The sequence below is a fragment of the Scyliorhinus torazame genome, chromosome 11, assembly GCF_047496885.1.
Source record: "Scyliorhinus torazame isolate Kashiwa2021f chromosome 11, sScyTor2.1, whole genome shotgun sequence".
Classification (NCBI taxonomy): domain Eukaryota; kingdom Metazoa; phylum Chordata; class Chondrichthyes; order Carcharhiniformes; family Scyliorhinidae; genus Scyliorhinus; species Scyliorhinus torazame.
Window position 1 is genome coordinate 7,977,318 of NC_092717.1, and position 19,090 is coordinate 7,996,407.

General features: G+C 49.3%; 1 protein-coding gene across 5 annotated transcripts in view; it reads left to right on the forward strand.

Annotated features, from left to right (window-relative positions):
• The window catches only part of col14a1a (collagen, type XIV, alpha 1a), a 260,160-nt gene that overhangs the window by 106,704 nt on the left and 134,366 nt on the right, over window positions 1-19,090 (forward strand). For all 5 annotated transcript variants that reach the window (XM_072466912.1, XM_072466913.1, XM_072466910.1 and 2 more), the window contains exons 7-10: window positions 3,426-3,545; window positions 11,048-11,212; window positions 12,548-12,709; window positions 17,397-17,557. In XM_072466912.1, the coding sequence (XP_072323013.1) occupies window positions 3,426-3,545; window positions 11,048-11,212; window positions 12,548-12,709; window positions 17,397-17,557 (608 nt within the window). The remainder of the gene's footprint in view (window positions 1-3,425; window positions 3,546-11,047; window positions 11,213-12,547; window positions 12,710-17,396; window positions 17,558-19,090) is intronic.

A 19,090-nucleotide genomic window follows, 5' to 3' on the forward strand; every position in this document is an offset into this window, starting at 1 on the left:
CAGGGATAGGGTGGAAGTATGGACTTAAACGGGGTGCTCTTTCCAAGGGTCGGTGCAGACTCGATGGGCCGAATGGCCTCCTTCTGCACTGTAAATTCTATGATCTATGATCTAAGCCAACACCGATCAATACTGGCTTCTCTGTTCCACAAGAAGCTTCATCTCACCACACCAACTCTCCATCTTCCCCTTAAACATCTCAACCACTCCCTGTGACAATGCGTTCCACACTGTCACCGCTGACAGGTAAGCTAGCCACTGAGAACTTTGTGTCCCCTGGCTGGGGATTTTAGGGATCACAGTCTCAGAATAAGGGGGCCAATGATTTAGGATTGAGACGTGAAGCAATTTCTTCACTCAGAGGGGTTTCAAACCTTTGGAGTTCTTCACCCCAGAGGGTTGTAGATGCCCCGTTGTTGAACATAGTAGGCTGGGATAGACCGATTCTAAGGGCAGAAGCACAGAATCCCGACAGTGCAGAAGGAGGCCATTCGGCCCATCGGATCTGCCCCAACCCTCTGAAAGAACACCCTACCTAGACTCACTAATCCGCACATCTGCTGGACACTAAGGGCAATTTATCACGGCCAATCCAGCTAACCTGCCCACCTTTGGACTGTGGGAGGAAACCGGAGCACCCGGAGGAAACCCATGCGCACACGGGGAGAACGTGCAGACTCCGCACAGACAGCCACCCGAGGTCGGAATTGAACCCGGGACCTGGCGCTGTGAGGCAGCAGTGCTAACCATTGTGCCACCATTGGGCAGGGCCTGTATTGAACAGTAAAGCAGCATTGACGGATCGAAAGGTCCACTCCTGCCCCTATTTTATATATTCTTATGTTTCTCCTGAATTCCCTAATGGATTTATAAATAACTATCCTATATTTATGGCCCAAAGGCCACCCCTTCAAGTGGAAACACCTTCTCTACACCTACTCTATGAAGCCCTTCCATCATTTTAAAGACCTTTATCAGCTCACTCTTCAGCCCTCTCTTTTGCAGGGGAAAGTACTAAAGTTTATTCCATCTTTCCTGATAGTTCTAATCGCAGAGTCTAATTCATCAAGCTTTTCTCTGGGCTGCACTATTCCCGGATAGAGAGACTGAGTAGGGGCTATTTAAACATGGTTAAGAGTACACCTGCTGTCAGGAGGAGTGTACAATTCGGACCGAGTACTTTCCAATGGCTCTCTGTTCACATGATGAGCAAACCTTTCCTCGATCACCTCCTCCGCTATAGGAACCCCTGGTCAGCCAGAAGCTGATTGGAAGGGTAATGTTTCAGTGCCCTAGTATTGTAGCCCGCTGGGTCTTCAGACGAGATTGGTTTTATCTTTCTATTTAAAGTTGTAACTCTTTAAGGGATGCACGATTTCAGACAGCACAGAAGGAGGTCTGTTCTGGTTGTTTGCAACAACTGTCCAATTAGTCCCATTCCCTGTACTCTTTCCCCATAGCCCTGCATGTTTCCCCACTTCAAGTATTTATCCAGTTCATTTTTGAAGGTTATTATTGAATCTGCTTCCATCGTCCTCTCAGGCAGCACCCTCCAGATCACAAAAGCTCGCTTTGTGAAAAGTATTTTAGAATCTTCTCATCTCCCCTCTGCCTCTTTTGCCAAGTACTTCAAATCTGCGAACTCCAGCTACCCACACTGCTGCCAGTGGCAACAAGTTTCTTTGTACTAAACCAATCGAAAACAATAATAATGTTGAACGCCTCGATTAAATCTCCCCTTTACCTTCCCTGCTCTAAGGAGATCAATCCCAACTTCTCTGCTTCCTCTCCGCTAACTGAAGTCTGCCACCCCTCAGTTAGCTAGTCTTAATTAAGGTGGAAATAAACTCACTAAGTTTCCCAGGTTAGGGGCAGTTTGGAGTTGCGGCTCCTGATTGTACCCTGTGATACCTGCTAACAAAATGTCAGAATACATTGAAACCTGATTGGCGTATATTATAATATTTTCGATATCGCTCGCGGGTTTAATGCCGTTACTTCTGCCCTCGACATATCGTCGCAGCCCGCATGGTATCTCGCCAGCGCCAATCACTACTGGTTTTCAGAATCGAGGGGTAGGCGCTCTGGGGAGCCGTACTGGGGAAGGGGGAGGTTACCCTTCTGTGTGGTGGTGGGGGGCACGCCCTGATATCTGTGAGGTGGAGGGAGGGGTGCCCCGATGTTTTTTTGGGGGGTGGGGAGTTCACTGATGCCTGGTAGGTGAGGGGGGAGGAACATCTCATAGCCTGGGGGCAGGGGGTTCGCCCAATGCTTGTGGGGGGGGGGGGATCCACCGTGTTGGTGGGGAATTGGGGGTGTTTATTTTCAGCATTAGGGTGGCATCTTTGAAGGGTGCCCTGATCCATAGAGCCGGCCTTGCTGTCTCTTTCAGGCCCCCCCCCCTCCTCCCCGTCCGCCTCTCTCCGCCAGACTGAGGGGTTAGCACAGTGGGCTAAACAGCTGGCTTGTAATGCAGAACAATGCCAGCAGCGCGGGTTCAATTCTTGTACCGGCCTCCCCGAACAGGCGCCGGAATGTGGTGACTAGGGGCTTTTCACAGTAACTTCATTGAAGCCTACTCGTGACAATAAGCGATTATTATAATAAACCACGCCCTCACTGAGTGCCAGAAAACCTGGAGAGAAACGGCGGCTGTGTTTCTGGAGAGATTCCGGCTTGGGTCACTGTCTGTGCGGAGTCTGCACGTCCTCCCCGTGTGTGCGTGGGTTTCCTCCGGGTGCTCCGGTTTCCTCCCACAGTCCAAAGATGTGTAGGTTAGGAGGATTGGCCATGATAAATTGCCCTTAGTGTCCAAAATTGCCCTTAGTGTTGGGTGGGGTTACTGGGTTATGGGGATAGGGCGGAGGTGTTGACCTTGGGTAGGGTGCTCTTTCCAAGAGCCGGTGCAGACTCGATGGGCCAAATGGCCTCCTTCTGCACTGTACATTCTATGTAGATACACGTCGGTTTTCGGCCTGAATCAGACACTCTTTGCCAGACTGTGTGCGATTCCGCCCCGGACTTTATTTCAAGAGAAATGAAATTTTTCACGTTAGACGAAAGCAAAATATTTTAAACAGCATGGGAAATATTTAACCTTTCTGACCATAGCAATGTTGGGAAATGATTCATGTCGGTATCCAGATATGTTTTACACAGATTATGCTTGTGTATATTTAGCAGTAATCCGATAATGTTGTAATCCGATAATGTTGCATAGTTACTCATCGGTTTTATTGTGACAAATTGAACGGACAAATGAAAGATTTTCTTTTAATAAAAGGAGCTGTTTTAACTGAAAAAGGCTGGCCGTTTCCCACGTTTATTTAACACCCAATAGCATTTATTCAAAGGTGTCACAGACTAGTACTGTACCACACAAATATGTGCTGTTTGTTTTTTAACGTGTCCTCCACTTGTTTCAGGCCTGGCTCAGTACAGCGGAGACCCAAGGATAGAATGGCACCTGAACCAGTACAGCACAAAGGAAGCTGTGCTGGATGCTGCCAGGAATCTCCCATATAAGGGCGGCAACACTCTGACAGGTATCGTGAAGTGTGTAAAATACTGTGTGTAAAAAAAAAAAAAAAAAAAAAACGCCTTAAAACGCAAGAGGTGCAGATCAACAAGCAGAGACTGGCGCACAAAATCCATGCTGACGCTCCCAGTGTTTCCCTCCCTCAACTAACATTACTAAAAACACAGCCCATTTGGCCAGTTATCGCATTTAGGTTTGTGGGGGCTTGTCGGGGGGTGGGGGGTGCAAATTGGCAGATGTGTTTCCGACATAACGACAGTGACTGCACTTTAGAAAGTACTTCATTTGCTGTAAAGCTTTTTGGGGGGACATCCTGACGTTGGGGAAGGCGCTACAGAAATGCAAGCCTTTCTTTTCTGTGATAATTGAACCAGCGAGGGACATCTGAGAGATATTTATTAGCAACAAAGAGGGAGTTGAGCAAAATGACATAATGAGTTCACTAGGAATTTAACAGCCCACAGATACAAGGCTTCAGTGTGCTGCAGAGATTATTGTAAAGGTCCATAGACAGCAGAAGTAGGTGCTCTGCCATGCACAGTCATTTTGCTGTTGTATTGGTTATAATAAAGGGTTGTTGTTCGGCCGATATTTGTATCTTGCCCTGTTGACTCAAAAATGAGTTAACTTTAGTCGTATCAATGCCGGGATCTCTGTATTCCTCCAGTTCTGGCCTCTTGCACATTCCTGATTTCCATCACTTCACCAATGGCGCTGTACCTTCAGCTGCAGAGGCTCCGAGTTCGGGAATTCCCATATTAAAGCTCTACTCTTCTCTCTCCGCCCTTTAAGACACTCCTCAAGCCTTATCCTTTGACCAGGCCTTTTGGCAGCAGCCCTAGTATCTCCTTGCGTGTCTTGGACTGAAATTGTGAAGTATAATGATCCTGGGAGGTGCCTTGGGATGTTTTCATTATGTCAAAGGCGCTATATAAATGCAAGTCATCGCGGTGAACAGTAAATGAGGATGTGTTGTCTGCGGCGTTGAAACATTAAATGAAACAATGGAAAAGGATACATTCGCTGTGCTGAAAATATGACCTGTTCTGCAGACTGGCCTGAGACAGTGAAACTACTCGTCAAACAGTGTAACCGGTGCCTCGGAGACTCAGGTGGAAGCGCAGAGGCAGAGAGGTGAATACTCTCTATCGTTAATGCGATTGACAGGTTCTTGCACAACCTGCAAAGCCCCGACTTTCTTGGTCAGATCCCATGTGCATTAAAGAACAGAAAACGCTGGAAAAACCCGGAAGGTCTGAGGAGAGAGAAACCGAGTTAACGCTTTGAGGCGAATGAGTCAGAACTAACTGCATTTAGCTTTGAACATTGAACCTCAGAAAGGATGCGCTGACTTTGGAGGAGCTGCAGCGGATATCAACCAGAATGATACAACGGGCTAATTATGAGGACTGGTTGCATAAATTTGGTTTGTATTCCTTCGAGTTTAGAAGATTGCGGTGTGACTTAGTCAAGATCTTTCAGATGATTAAAGGATTTGCAGTACAAGAAGGAGGTGGAACCGGGCCTTTCATGACAGCAAGGGCTTCCTCACACAAGGGGGGAGTGGGTTGTGGATCCAGGGGCTCAGTTGAAATTTTCAAGACTGGAATGGAATAGATTATTGTTGGGTAAGGGGATTGAGGGATGTGGAGTCGAGATGGTGATCGGCCAGGACCTGATTGAATGGGAGTGCAGGGTGGAGGGGCTGAATGGACTTCTCCTGTCACAATCCTCCTGCAATCAGTTAGTCCTCAGGCAGAATGATAGATTACAATGATGCAGCGATGTACCTTCCCAACCCCATTCATGGAAGGCTCTGTAATCCCTTTGTAATCTCTTAATCATAGAGTTTTACAGCACAGAAAGAGGCCCTTCGGCCTGTCATTGTCCGTGTCGGCCATCAAGCACCTATCTATTGGATAAACATATGGATGATAATGGCACAGTGTAGGTTAGATGGCTTTTGTTTCGGTGCAACATCGTGGGCCGAAGGGCCTGTACTGCGCTGTATCGTTCTATGTTCTATGTTCTATATTCTAATCCCATTTCCCAGCATTTGGTGCGTAGCCTTGTGCGCTTTGGCATTTCAACCGCTCATCTAAATGCTTCTTAAATGTTGTGAGGGTTCCCGCCTCTAATCTTTATTATTGTCACAAGTAGGCTTACATTAACACTGCAATGAAGTTACTGTGTAAATCCCCTCGTCGCCACATTTCGGTGCCTGTTCAGGTATAGTGGGGGAGAATTCAGAATGTCCAATTCACCTAACAGCACGTCTTTCGGGACTTGTGGGAGGAAACCGGAGCACCCGGAGGAAACCCACGCAGACACGGGGAGAACGTGCAGACTCCGCACAGACAGTGACCCAAGCCGGGAATCGAACCCGGGTCCCTGGCGCTGTGAAGCAGCAGTGCTAACCACTGTGCTACCGTGCCTCTACCACCCTTCCAGGCAGTGAGTTCCAGATTCCCACCACCCTCTGGCCGGTGCGGACATAGACTCACAGAATTTATAGTGCAGAAGAGGGCCTTTCGGCCCATCGAGTCTGCACCGGCCCTTGAAAAGTGCGCCCTGCTTAAGCCCACGCCTCCACCCCTATCCCAGTAACCCCACCTCACCTTTCGGTGCAAACGCCACACCGACAGTCACCCACGGCTGGAATTGAACCTTGGACCCCTGAGCTGTACGCCCCCCCCCCCCCCCCCCCCCCCCCACTCCCGCCCCCCCATTCAACTGTACAAAAAACAATATGGTTAAAGATCTCAATTACTCTGTTTTATAATAACCCCGGCAGTCAGACAAACCTTCCAATACTTGGTTACATGATCGGCCGAAGGATCTCTTTCTGTGCTGTAAAAACCCTATGACTCTATTATGCATCGTAGATCTGGGATGCATTTACACAATTAGAGTGGTGTCAGTGTAATGCAGGTGTATTGGACAGCACTGGGATAAAAGATTCTTCCCTATCCTGTGTCCTTATCTATCCTGTGACATTTCAAACAAATGCAACACAGGTTAACAAAATAGATTGTTGCTCGACCTCGCCTAACACAAGCCTGTTAAACACAGTCCTAATCTTTGAAACAGAATTTAACAGCGGAAAAAACAATCTGGAGTGTCAAAGGAGCAGCAAAACTTGGCAAAGCTCCTTCAGACGGGCAATTATTTCCTAAACTGATGTGGACAATTGCCAACACATTTCCTGGGACAAGTCTAAACACACTGATATAAGCAGCCTCTCAATTAAGGTTACAAATTGTGAGAGGCTTTCTGCTCCCCTTTTCATGAAATGCTAAAATACTCCCTGAAGAAAGAAGATAAATCAAACCTGTATTTGCTTAGAACTGCAAGGTTTTATCTCGCTGATGCACAGTCTAGCTGCAGTCAGGTAATTTACGGATTTTGGCATAAAGGCTTTACACTTGCCTAATTGTTGCAGTTCTTTGCTGAAGTTTGCACAAAAGGAGCCTAAGACCTGCATTGCTAAAACACCTTTCATGTCCTGAGGTTGTTCCAAAATACTTCACAGCCAAGGAAGTGCTTTTAAAATGTTGTAGTGGAGGAAATGTGCAGCTAATTAGTGCAAAGCAAGCTCCCACAGACAGAAATGTGGCAATGACCCGGTAATCTGTCTTTTCCGATGTTGATTGAGGGAGGAATGTTGGTCAGGACACCTGAGAGAACTCGCTTATAGAATCATAGAATTTACATTGCAGAAGGGGGCCATTCAGCCCATCAAGTCTGCACCAGCCCTTGGAAAGAGCGCCCCACTTAAGCCCACACCTCCACCCTATCCCAGTAACCCCACCTAACCTTTTTGGATGCTAAGGGCAGTTTATCACGGCCAATCCACCTAACCTGCACATCTTTGGACTGTGGGATGAAACCGGAGCACCCGGAGGAAACCGACGCAGACACGGGGAGAAGGTGCAGACTCCACACAGACAATGACCCAAGCCGGGAATCGAACCTGGGACCCTGGAGCTGTGAAGGAACAGTGCTAACCACTGTTCCAATGTGCCGCCTGTAAGCAGTGCCATGGGACCTTTAGCATCCACCAGAGCGAGCAGCTGGGTTCTCAGTTTAATGTCTGACTGAAAAGACGGCATCTCCTGCGGTGCAGCACTCCCTCTGCACTGCGCTGAGGGCGTCAGCCTCCATTTTCGTCTTCCACTAAAGGCAATACCTTTATGCACAGAGCTGGCATATAGTTGGATGAAATCAAACAGATTTAGGGGTATTAATACTAACTGTTAGAATATGGTGGAGGAATAATCTAGCAGCTTGTCTTTTACCTTCAGCAAGTTTATTCTGCATCCAACTCAGCAGAGTTACACACTCTGTATCATTGCCCCACAGCTGTTCCAGCTACACTTACACTTTTAGGAGGGGGTTGAGCCAATAACCATCACGTGTCTTTAATAAGACAGTTAGCTTAACAATGTAATTGTCACAGCATGTAGTTACTGGTACGCTGGCACATTGACAAGGGGTGCATAATAGGATAGAAAGAAGATATTTTTCTTTTAGTAAGGAAAAAAATTAGTTCAAAACACTTGAGCTGTCAGTCACTCAAACCCTTGCCTTATGTCAAGCCTGGGATGATTCACTTAATCCCATAATGGAAAATGTCAACGGTGGGAGAGTGGAGGATATAAATTGGTTGCTTTATTCTGACTCGTGCCGTATCAGATGATCACAATGCTGTAGGGGGTCAGCAGGTTCAGACACAAGCCCAAAGCTGTCTGACCTCGCCATCAAAACCCACAAAAAACCCCTAACGCAATATCCCATTCGGTCAAGGTGTTAACCTCGGTTTTGTGGTGGCACTGTTACTTTCGGGGCTAAGGCTGAGAGTACAAACCCCTCCCCAGACACTTGAACACTTCATCGAGCCTGGCACTTCACAACAACCCTGGAAGGAGCACCGGACTGCCTGATGCTGAAATCACATCCGCTTTCCTGGTCGAACGGCAAAGGAAGAGCGGGGGCGGGAACAGAGGGGGGGGGGGGGGGGGGGGGGGGCACTCTCCTGGTCTCCTGGCCAACAGTTGTCCCCAGATCAAACAGACCCAGTCGTTCATTTTATTCCCCCTTGTGGGATCTTTCTGTGTGCAAATTGGCTGCAGTGTTGGGCCTCCTGAGGTCGTGACAGGTAAGAGATGAATGAAAAGTTATTTCTTTAACTGCACACCACTCTCCCAATGTGTGAGATCTCTCAGGCCTTGTGGTGAAAGTAAGGTACAGTTATGAAACTAGATCCTCTCTTTCATACCCGTACGATATTTTATGCTCGCTATCAAGTGGAGAATCCCCCTATTTCCCCTCGTGTGAGTGCCTTCAGTTGCTGAACCATTAACGCTACAAAATGCATTTCCATCCTGAAAACCCTTTAGTGAAGACCACAGAAGCTTATAATTTCACGATATTCTTTCTTTTTCTCGTTGACCGAAGGACAGTGTCAGCTGGGACCTTGACCAGATCACCAAACGCAGGCTGTTCAACCTGACTGATCTTCATTGGTGTTTACCCTCCACTTGAACCTCCTTACACTACTACGCCTCACCCTATCAACCTACCCCTCTATCTCTTTATCCTTCATGTACCTACCTGGCTTCCCCTGAAACCCTTTTCATCTCCAACACTCTGTGTGGTAGCAAGTTCCAACCCTCCGGATGAAAAAGTTTCTTCTGAATTCCTTGTGGGATTTATTAGTGACCATCTTTTTTTTCAAATGTTTTTATTGAAGTTTTTACATTTTATACACTGTACACTCCTTAAAGGTCGATGTGATGATTACAATTTGCAAGTTATTTCTCTCTGTGTCCCCCCCCTTACCCTCCCTTCGGTCTTCCAGGGTCCTTTCTTGGGCCCTTCACTCTACAGCGGGTAGTTGTCTGGTGTTTAGTGTGGGTGATGCCCTCCTCCATCCCACCCCCTTTTGTCACTTGGCCTCCCCCCTTTTCTTCTCCCCCTCCCTATCCTGTTGTTGGCCTTCCTTCGAGAGTTCATTTCCTTGCAGCCTCGTTCCAGTTCCTCTGGCCCCTACGCCGGCCATTTTCTGGCCTCCCCCATTATTCCCCTAGCCTCCCCCTCCTTTTTTTGCCCCCCCCCCACCCGTTTCTGTCTGTTCCCTGTGGTCCCGTTGGCTTCTGTGTGTCCCCCCTCTCCGCCCCCCCCCCCCCCTTCCCCACTCTGTTGATCGTTGGCTTTGAATAGGTCCTAGAACAAGTTGGTGAATGGCCTCCACGCTCTGTGGAAGCCTTCCTCTGGCCCTCGGATGGTGAACCTAATCTTCTCCAGGTGGAGAAATTCCGACAGGTCAGCGAGCCAGTCTGCAGCTGTGGGTGGTGCTGCCGATCGTCAGCCGAGCAGGATTCTCCGGCGGGCGATTAAGGATGCAAAAGCCAGGACGTTGTCCCTCTTCCCCCGTATGTAGCTCTGGCTGGTCCGATACCCTGAAGATCGCCACTCTTAGACACGGCTCCACCCTCACCCCCCACAACCTTGGACATCGCCTCGAAGAAGGATGTCCGGAGCCCGACGCGTCTGGGGCACGCCCAGAACATGCGGGCGTGGTTGGCCGGGCCTCCCTGGCACCGTTCACATTTCTCCTCCGCCTCCGGGACGAGGCCCATTCGGGTTCCTGATTCTCTTTTCAATGGCCCTTACATTTAGACTCCCTACAACTGGACACATTTTCTCCACGTCTACCATACCACGCCCATTCTTAACTCTAAAGGCCTTTATGGGGGTCACCTCTCAGTCTCCTCCTTTCTAACACGCTCGTTGTTTTAAGATGGTTACACCCTCTCAGTTGTGGTAGCCTCCTTGTAAATCTTTGATGTGCTTTTTCCAGGTCCTCTGTGATGTGTTAGGCAGGTAGGTTCGATGTGGACTGCACTCGATGCAGGGAAGTTCGACACAGACGTCAAACACAGGGGAAGATCCAACACTGTTTTATTCAACTAGATGAACAGCTGTACATATTCAGCTGTGGGTCGACACTATACTGATCTGACTAGTGACCTTGTAGTAGCTTGACCAGACTTACTAGCTACCGCATGGTGTTTGTGCTTGCTAGCTCGTGGACTCTGACTGTCTCAGTAGCTGGGTCCCGAGAGAGCGGGAAACCTAGTGCCCTCTCGCTTTATAGTGGTTGTGTCCTGTCTGGTGATTGGCTGTGCTGTGTTGTGTGCTTACTGGTCATCCTATGTGTCAATCACTGCCTGTCTGCACTTCAGTATATACATGAGTTGATATTATGACACTCTGTATCCTTTTTGTGATATGGATTCCAGAACTGTTCACGCAGCTCTGAATGTTTTTTAACTGAGGTTCAATGTAACCTTTTCTTTTCAAGTCTATTCCCTCGCTAGCGTCTCAGTGATTGCTTTTCTCCTTTTCTGACTCGCACTAGGCTGAACCTCCTTTCAATGCTTGATACATATCCACGAGTTATATTAGTGCCATGTAAACACAAGCGTACTTTGTGCTGTTTTGTAGGCCTTGCCTTAACCTACATCCTTGAGAATAACTTTAAGCCTGAAGCTGGGGCCCGAGCTGGTGTGCCGAAGATCGGCATCTTGATCACGGACGGGAAATCTCAGGACGATGTCCTTCCGCCTGCTAAAAGTTTACGTGATGCTGGCATCGAGCTCTTCGCTATTGGTGGGTCTCCTGTGTGGGTATAATCACCAGCTAGACGCGCTGGCAAATGTTTAACCAGTTTTGCATCATTGGTTGCTATTATTCATGTACTGGGGTAAGGGAAGCTCCCACCAATTATTTTTGGCAGTGTGGTTTATTTTACGGATTGCAATGGGGTTTCTCATGGTGGATAATCTGTATAGAGTGAAACCTGCATGAATTGAATATTCCAAAAAACAGACTGCCAGCGGGAAAAGTGAATCGAAACGGCCAGAGAATTCCGGCCATTGAGGGACCCAAATAAGTTACATGGTAAAAAAAATCCGAGAGGCATTTAGGAACCACGGACTCTTGCAAGTTACAAGCTACAGATAGTCTGCTATGCACCAAGTCCTTGTACTTCTGAGTGAAATGTGAGGTTATCCACTCTGGTAGGAAAAATGTTTTTTTTTAAGAAAGCAGAATATATTATTTAAAATGGGGAAAGACTGGGAAATGTTTGAGTTCAGAGGGACCTGGATGTCCTGATATACGAATCACAAAAAGCAAACAACCTGAAAGACAAACGATAGCTATGGCTGCCGAGGAATTGGAGCTTAAGAGTGTGCCGAGACGTACTACAATTATACAGGGCTGTGGTGAATTCACACAAAACCGTGTACAGTTTTGGTCTTCTTACCTAAGAAAGGATATTCTTGCTGTCGAGGGAGTGCAATCAGTAGACTGATTCTTGGAATGAATAGATCTCCCTACGAGTTCCTGTGTGGGAATTGAGGTAGATGGTTGCGATCTTGTTGAGAGCTTGAACAGTCTCAAAAGGGCCAAATGAGCTAGTCCCTCTCTTTCTTCTTACGTTTGTGAAGCACGGGCCTTGCACGCCAGTGCACCCCAACAGTGGATTTTGCGAAAGAAAGGCAGTTGTGGAAATGGGGGAGAAAAACAGAAAATGCTGGACAATCTCAGCATCTGTGGGGGGGGGGGGGTTGGGGAGAACGGAGCTAACGTTCCGAGTCTAGATGACTCTTTGTCAAAGGAATGGGGGAGTTGTTTACCCAGCATGCCTAGCATCAGAGAAACCTCTCCACCTCTGAGATTGGACACGAGCATCGCCCAGTCCCCGAGTTGGAGGGGTTTCTCTGTGCTCTGGGTGTAGAAAGAACTCCCCGTTCGATTGGGAATTTTTACAGTTTCTACAGTGACCACCTTGAAAATAAGGACAGCTGGAAACAAAACGATAGCTGATGCCAGTTCCTGAGGGTATCTGTAACTTGCAGCTTCTGCTGCGTGTGCCCCCCGCCCCCGTATTATCAACATTAAAATGCCGCCAATTTTTTTATCCTTTCTGTTAAACAACAGGGGTGAAAAATGCAGATGTGAATGAACTAAAGGCAATCGCCTCTGAACCTGACGAGACACACGTCTACAATGTGGCTGACTTTAATATCATGAACACAATCATTGAAAGTCTGACTAAAACAGTGTGTTCACGTGTGGAAGAGCAAGATAAAGAAATAAAAGGTATGAAACTGCGCCTCTGCACTTGGCATCAATCTCATTATAGAATGAAATGCAGTAAAAGCTGAGCATGGGTAGCTGACCAGATGCCTGTTCAAAAAAACCCGGCCTGATCTTCCCTCTCATGATAACAAATGCCTGACCATTACTGCCAACATTATGCCCATGTAATTTCCAATCAATTTCTCTCTCATCCCTTCTTCACACCTTTTCATCTGCCTCTATTTTTCACTCTATCCCTGAGCTCGGTACAATTTCTAGGATCTACACAATAAGTGAAATTCATATATTGTTAGTTTTTCCCACAGACACGGCTTTTTGTAAAGATAAGAAAAACACTCGATATAAACTTTTATCTCCAGAGGCTGTTGAAAATTTGTGCCTTGCTTTTCAAACTTATTCGAAGAGCTTCTGGGCAGAATCTTCTAGAAGCTGAAGAAAAATATTGAGGGAGATTTTCCGGTCCGCCTGTCCCGTGTATCTCGGCGGCACGCTGTTCGCCAGCGGCAGGATTCCATCTTCCCGTCGCTTGTCGATGTAACCACCCCACATTGCCACCGCCGGGAATGCCCTGGGCGGGGAAGGTGAATTGCAATGATCGGAGAGTTCCAGCCTTGGCCTCGGTGTAGCTCGCTGACTGGGGATGTCTTGTGCGGAATTGGGCAGCATTCCTGTCTCTGAGCCGGATGCTCTGGGATCAAGTCCCACCCCAGGACAAGAAAGGTGTGTCCATCACGTGGCCAAACAGGTTGAATATCCGCTGCAAATTCTTCCCAACACATGCAGATGGTAGAAGTCAGGGGTGATTCCTGGTCAGCCACATGTGAAGGAAAGAAACCACAGCTCTGGACTACAACATGCATGGTAAATGCACATGCATGGTAAATGCACATGTACGTAAATACACGTGTATGGAGATGCACATGTGTGTAAATACATGTGTGTAAATACACATGTTTCCACAGCAATGTGGACTTGCTGAATGGTATTGATGTACTTAAGGGAAGGAGCAGGTGGTTTAGAGGGGATGTGAAGAAAAACTTTGGTTGGAGTCGGGAACTCACTGTCTGGAAGGGTGGTCGAGGCGGGAACCCTCGCAAATTTAAGAAGCATTTAGATGAGCGATTGAAATGCCAAAGTGCACAAGGCTACGCACTGAGTGCTGGGAAATGGGATTAGAATAGATAGTTGCCTGATGGCCGACACACACACGAGGGCCTGATGGAAGGACCTCTTCCTGTGCTTTGAAGCTCTACGATTCTATTTTGTGACATTAGTCTGACTACACAATCCAAATTAAGTCAATTCTGGACTGGCATATTGCGTGAAGCCAATTTGAAACAGGGAAGGTTAATACCTTTGAGTCAAACTTTAATGAAGGCACTTAAAACCACAAAGATAATTCAGTTGATCTATTTAAGTATGGGGTGAATTCTCCGCCCTCGGGATTCTTTGTTCAGCTGGTAGCGCACCCCACTACCCGTGGGTATGATGACGTAACATTGGCAATCCCCGTGTTAAATGTGGACACTAATGTTGCAAAAAACTGACACAAAATCTGGGACAGCAGGAAATGAAATGTTGCAGACAGGAAGTGAAACACATAAATGAAACATTTCGGGCAGTCCAGGAATTTGTGTTGATTTTTGTTGAGGTCTAACTTCACATGACCTTAGTACCAATGTTGATTAAAAAGATGCAATTTACAAGTGAATAATGCCCATCACCAAACAAACACTGTATTGTAATTGGGAGCTCCGTAGGGTCAGATTTGGGTGTGGGGGGTTGGGGGGGAAGGTTCGGGGCAGGGGGATGCAGGGCTACCCCAAAGATACGCTGGGGAATCCCTCTTGGAACTTCACAGGTAAGGGTTTGCGCGGTAATTTCCCAGAAGGGCAAACTTCCTCTGGGAAACTGCGCTGCGCTGGGGGCCATCCGAAAATATGATTTAAATTGCAAACTTCGGAATGTTCCACCAGTGACACACCAATAGTTACTCCGGAAGAATTAGATGAATTAAAACCTCTTCTAACCTCTGGGTAACTTTTTTTATGTATGCATACTCTAATTCTTGTGGGCCATCTCCTTCTGAGACTAGTTGGAAGTTACGGTAGTGTCTTAACAGACAAAGATCAGTGGCGAGATTCTCCGACCCCCCCGCCGGGTCGGAGAATCGCCGGGGGCTGGCGTGAATCCCGCCCCCGCCGGTTGCCGTGGGGGCACTCTTTCCCTTCCGCCTCCGCCACGGTCTCCACCATGGCGGAGGCAGGAGAGACTCCCTCCACTGCACATGCGCGGGAATGCCGTCAGCGGCCGCTGACGCTCCCGCGCATGCGCCGCCCCGAGATGTCATTTCCACGCCAGCTGGCGGGGCACCAAAGGCCTTTTCCGCCAGCTGGCGGGGCGGAAGTTCGTCCGGCGCCGACCTAGCCCCTCAAGGTTGGGGCTCGGCCCCCAAAGATGCGGAGCATTCCGCACCTTTGGGGCGGCGCGATGCCCGTCTGATTTGCGCCGTTTTGGGCGCCAGTCGGCGGACATCGCGCCGTTTCCAGAGAATTTCGCCCCTGACTTCCTCTCAACGTTCGGTGTAACTATGTTGCAAGTGTATTTACCAGAAATTTGTTAGTCATTTTGGTCTATCAATACCCAAATCAAATCATAGAATCCCAACAGTGCAGAAGGAGGCCAGTCGGCCCATTGAGTCTGTACTGACCCTCTGAAAGAGCACTCTACCCATGTCCGCTCCCCTGTCCACCCCGCCCTGTCCCCGTAACCCCACCTAACCTGCACATCTTTGGATTGTGGGAGGAAACCGCAGCTCCCAGAGCACAGTATATTGTGAATTTCTTTTCCCCGAATGGATATTTCATGGAACTGCTCTTTTTTTAAACATGCAGATCTGAAATTTAAGTTTGAGGTCGATGCAGACACGGTGAGAACATACAAACTCCACACAGACAGTAACCCAAGGCCAGGGTTGAACCCGGGTCCCTGGCGCCGTGAGGCAGCGGTGCTAACCACTACGCCACCATGCCTTTATTAACTTAAGGAAGGAAATCTAATCTACCAACTTTTTCATCAAAGTTATCAGGATATTAAGGGGGGGAGAGAGGATTCATAGAGAGGAACAACTTCCATTGGATGTTAAGTCTAAGACTGGGGGGGGGGAATAGACTAGATATTCGAGCCACACCCCCCAGGAGTGAAATTAGGAAACATTTCTATGCACGGAAGGTGGTTGAAGTTTGGAACCCTCTTCCACAATTGGCAAGTGATGCTAGAAGAATTATGGGTGGAATTTCCCCCCCCCCCCCCCCAACGCCGGGAGGGAGAATCGCTGGGGCACCGCGCGTGTCCCGCCACGCCGCCCCGATGCCGGCACGCGATTCTCCCACCCCCCCCAAACCGGCGCGGCGAGAATCACGGCTGACCGCTGGGAGAATCTCCGGTCCAGATGGGCCGAGCGGCCTGCCCAATACGACGGGTTCCCACTGGCGCCGTCCACACCTGGTCGCTGCTGGCGGGAACGGCGTGGGAACGCTGGAGGGGGGTGGGGGGGTCCCTGCACCGGGGGGGGGGCTCAAATGGGGTCTGGCCCGCGATCGGTGTCCATCGGTCGGCGGGCCGGCCTCTCTGAAGGAGGATCTCCTTTCCTCCGCCGCCCCGCAAGATCGATCCGCCATCTTCTTGCGGGGCGGCCTCTGGGAGGACGGCGACCACGCATGCGCGGGGTGACACCAATTACGCGGCGCCGGCCGCGCACTTAAGCGGCGCCGCTTTTACGCGGCGCCAAGGCCCGGCGCTCGTAAACGACGCGACGCCGCTCCTAGCCCCCCGGGGGTGGGAGAATAGGGGGCTGGGAGCGGCCTCCGACGCCGGAGTGAAACACTCCGGTTTTCACTCCGGCATCGGCACTTAGACTCCCGATGGGAGAATTGCGCCCTATGACTCTCGTATCTGAGATTGATAGATTTTTCTTAACCAAAGGTACTAAGGGATATGAGAAAAAGGTGGGTAGATGGAATTAATTCACAGATTAGCCATGATCTCATTGACTGGCAGGTCAGGCCCGAGGGACTGAATGGCTTCCTCTGTTTCTACTCCCCCCACCAGCGGGTTTTTAGCCTGCCCGCCTCGACCTCTCAGTGGTCACGTTGGAGTGGGCAAGGCCTCGGCAGGCTGCCCACCCTTGTCCCAATTGAGTTTCTTAAAGGTTGTTCCTCCACCAGCCTTATCTTTTAGGTTGGCGTGAGCATTTACCTGGTACGGGGGAAGCCTAAAAATGCATTGGTTTCGACCTTGGCAGGAAGGAATGCCGGGGGGGGGGGGGGGGGGGGGGTTGGAGAGAAAGGTGGGGGTGGGGGAGAGTTGGGGGGGGGGGTGTCCCTTTCTGACTTTTGCCACCCACCCACTAAGGTCTGATGGCCATTGGGCCTGCCCCACACCCATCACCCCCACTAGCCTCTCCCCCCACCCCCCCTCCACCCCCAAGGCCTTCCTGGCCCTCTGCGTCCTGGGAACCCCAGAACCTACCTTGCCGTCTGGTCCCGGACTTAGAGATTGGAGATCCCACCATCCGAAACGTTCAAACTTCCGTTTTTCACTTGGCAACTATGCGGCCTGCCTGTCTGCAGCTCTCTGTTATTCTGACCTCATAATACCAACTTTGTATTGATCTCCCAATCTCTAGAAGCAACTGGAAGTGTGACCTCGAACCCAGTGGCACCCACGAACCTCGTTACAAGTGACGTAACAGCGCGGAGTCTCCGTGTCAGCTGGTCACATGCCCCTGGGAAAGTGGAAAAGTATCGTGTTGTATATTACTCCACCACAGCTGGTCAGCCAGAAGAGGTACCTCAGTGTTTAGTCTAATCGCAAGCACGTAACTATATAATTGTACCAAGGGGGCCATTGTATACACAAAAGCAAAATAGTGCAGATGCTGGAAATCTGAAATTAACTATGGAAAATGCTGAAAATATTCAGGAGGTCAGGCCGCATCAGACCTGGTCATGGGTAAACAGAGTTAACGGGCTGAGTTCCCCATTGGTGCCAGGAACCAGACATCAGGGCTACATGAGGTTCATGAGTCTACTCTTGTAGTCAAGGCGCCCAACTTTCCCTGTGACGGGGCCCTCACTGTCTGCCTCCACCTTCACCAGCCAATTTGGAACGAGTGCATTTTGTGAGGCCGGAGATCCGAGGCGGCCGAATGCAGTCCCCAGTGGCAGAAGTGGGCATTGCTGAGACGGAAAGGTCAGCACGAGGGCAACTCAAAATGGGGGTGCTTTCAGAAGCACATGCTGCACACGACACACACACACTCCTAGATGCACTCACGACACGATCATATTTATCACCACGTAGGCACATATCTTTGTAAAAAGGGGGGATGTCATGATATTCAAACACACACATCATGATGGACACACTAACAGGCAAATCAGAGTACACAACACCACAACCAATCACAGACAAGAGCACCAACCATATAAAAAGCACGAGCACGACACCTGGTGGTCAGTAGGTCTGGGGAGAAGGGAACAAGAAAGAGCTGTTAAAACACCACAAGCAGGGAACCCCCCACGTGCAGAGTGCAAAGACCAAACTGTAAATAGTAAGTTTAAATAAAGAAGCGTTGTACCATATGCAACTGTGTTGGCTCATCTGTGTGTCAGAACACCCAACACCACATGGTACAGGAGTGGATCGATACCTGCCTACTAACCTGCCATTCTGGACATGGACCACACCGGCAAACCGCAGCCGATGCAAGTCACGGGGAACCTAGGTACCAACTGGAAGCTCTACAGGCAGCGATTTGACCTGTACATCCGTGCCACCGAAAAACAGAATGTCTCGGATGACTCGAAGATTGCAATGCTCCTCTTCTACGCAGGTCCGCACGCAACCGACGTCTTCAACTCACTGGTGTTCGAAGAAGGCGAAAGCCAAGCCAAATATGACACGGTCATCCTCAAACTGGACCAGCACTTTCAAGTTGAAGTAAATGAAAGTTTTGAAAGATACCTCTTTCAGCAACGCCTGCAAGGTAAGGAGGAGCTTTTTCAACCCTTTTTGACGCACCTCCGGATTCTAGCGCAGTCCTGCGGTTACGGCACCACCACAGAGTCCATGATCAGGGACCAGATTGTTTTTGGCGTTGCCTCAAGTGGCCTACGCCAGCAGCTTCTTAAAATGAAAAGCCTCACCTTAGCGTCTGCTGTGGAAGCCTGTGTCCTCCACGAAAATGCTACCTGCCGTTTTGCCCGATTTCAGGCGTCCGAGTTGGCACGGAGGGGGTCCCCAGCCGTCGAATCGGCAAGCCAGGCCGCCCACGACGTCGAACGCATCCAGGCCGTCGATTACTTCCCGACCCACGGC